Raw genomic sequence first — 211 nt, 5'->3', positions numbered from 1 at the left:
AGCCTCACCCCTTCAGTTCGGTGCCATCCAGCCACTTCCAGTCAGACCTGGAGCCATCCCGCCTCAGCCCCATGTGGTAGACCTCCATGTTGGCTATGCGCACCAGGAAAGCCTAGCACAGGAGAGGACCCGCATGAGCTCCGTGGGGGGACACCCATCCCCAGCCACCATGCAATTAGTGATGGGGGCTGCGCAGTACGGGCAGAGCATC

At 62.1% G+C, this 211-nt stretch overlaps 1 protein-coding gene across 1 annotated transcript in view; it reads right to left on the bottom strand.

The window, feature by feature from the left end:
- Positions 1–4: 4 nt before the first annotated feature.
- The window catches only part of LOC104621034 (C-type lectin domain family 4 member F-like), a gene marked incomplete at its 5' end in the record, with an annotated part of 2,122 nt that continues 1,915 nt past the window's right edge, over positions 5–211 (bottom strand). The window contains one exon of the mRNA XM_010287417.1: positions 5–112. Coding sequence (XP_010285719.1) covers positions 5–112 — 108 coding nt within the window. The remainder of the gene's footprint in view (positions 113–211) is intronic.

Source organism: Phaethon lepturus, unplaced genomic scaffold (genome assembly GCF_000687285.1).
Source record: "Phaethon lepturus isolate BGI_N335 unplaced genomic scaffold, ASM68728v1 scaffold32065, whole genome shotgun sequence".
Lineage (NCBI taxonomy): Eukaryota > Metazoa > Chordata > Aves > Phaethontiformes > Phaethontidae > Phaethon > Phaethon lepturus.
This window is presented reverse-complemented; position numbering and strand designations above follow the sequence as displayed.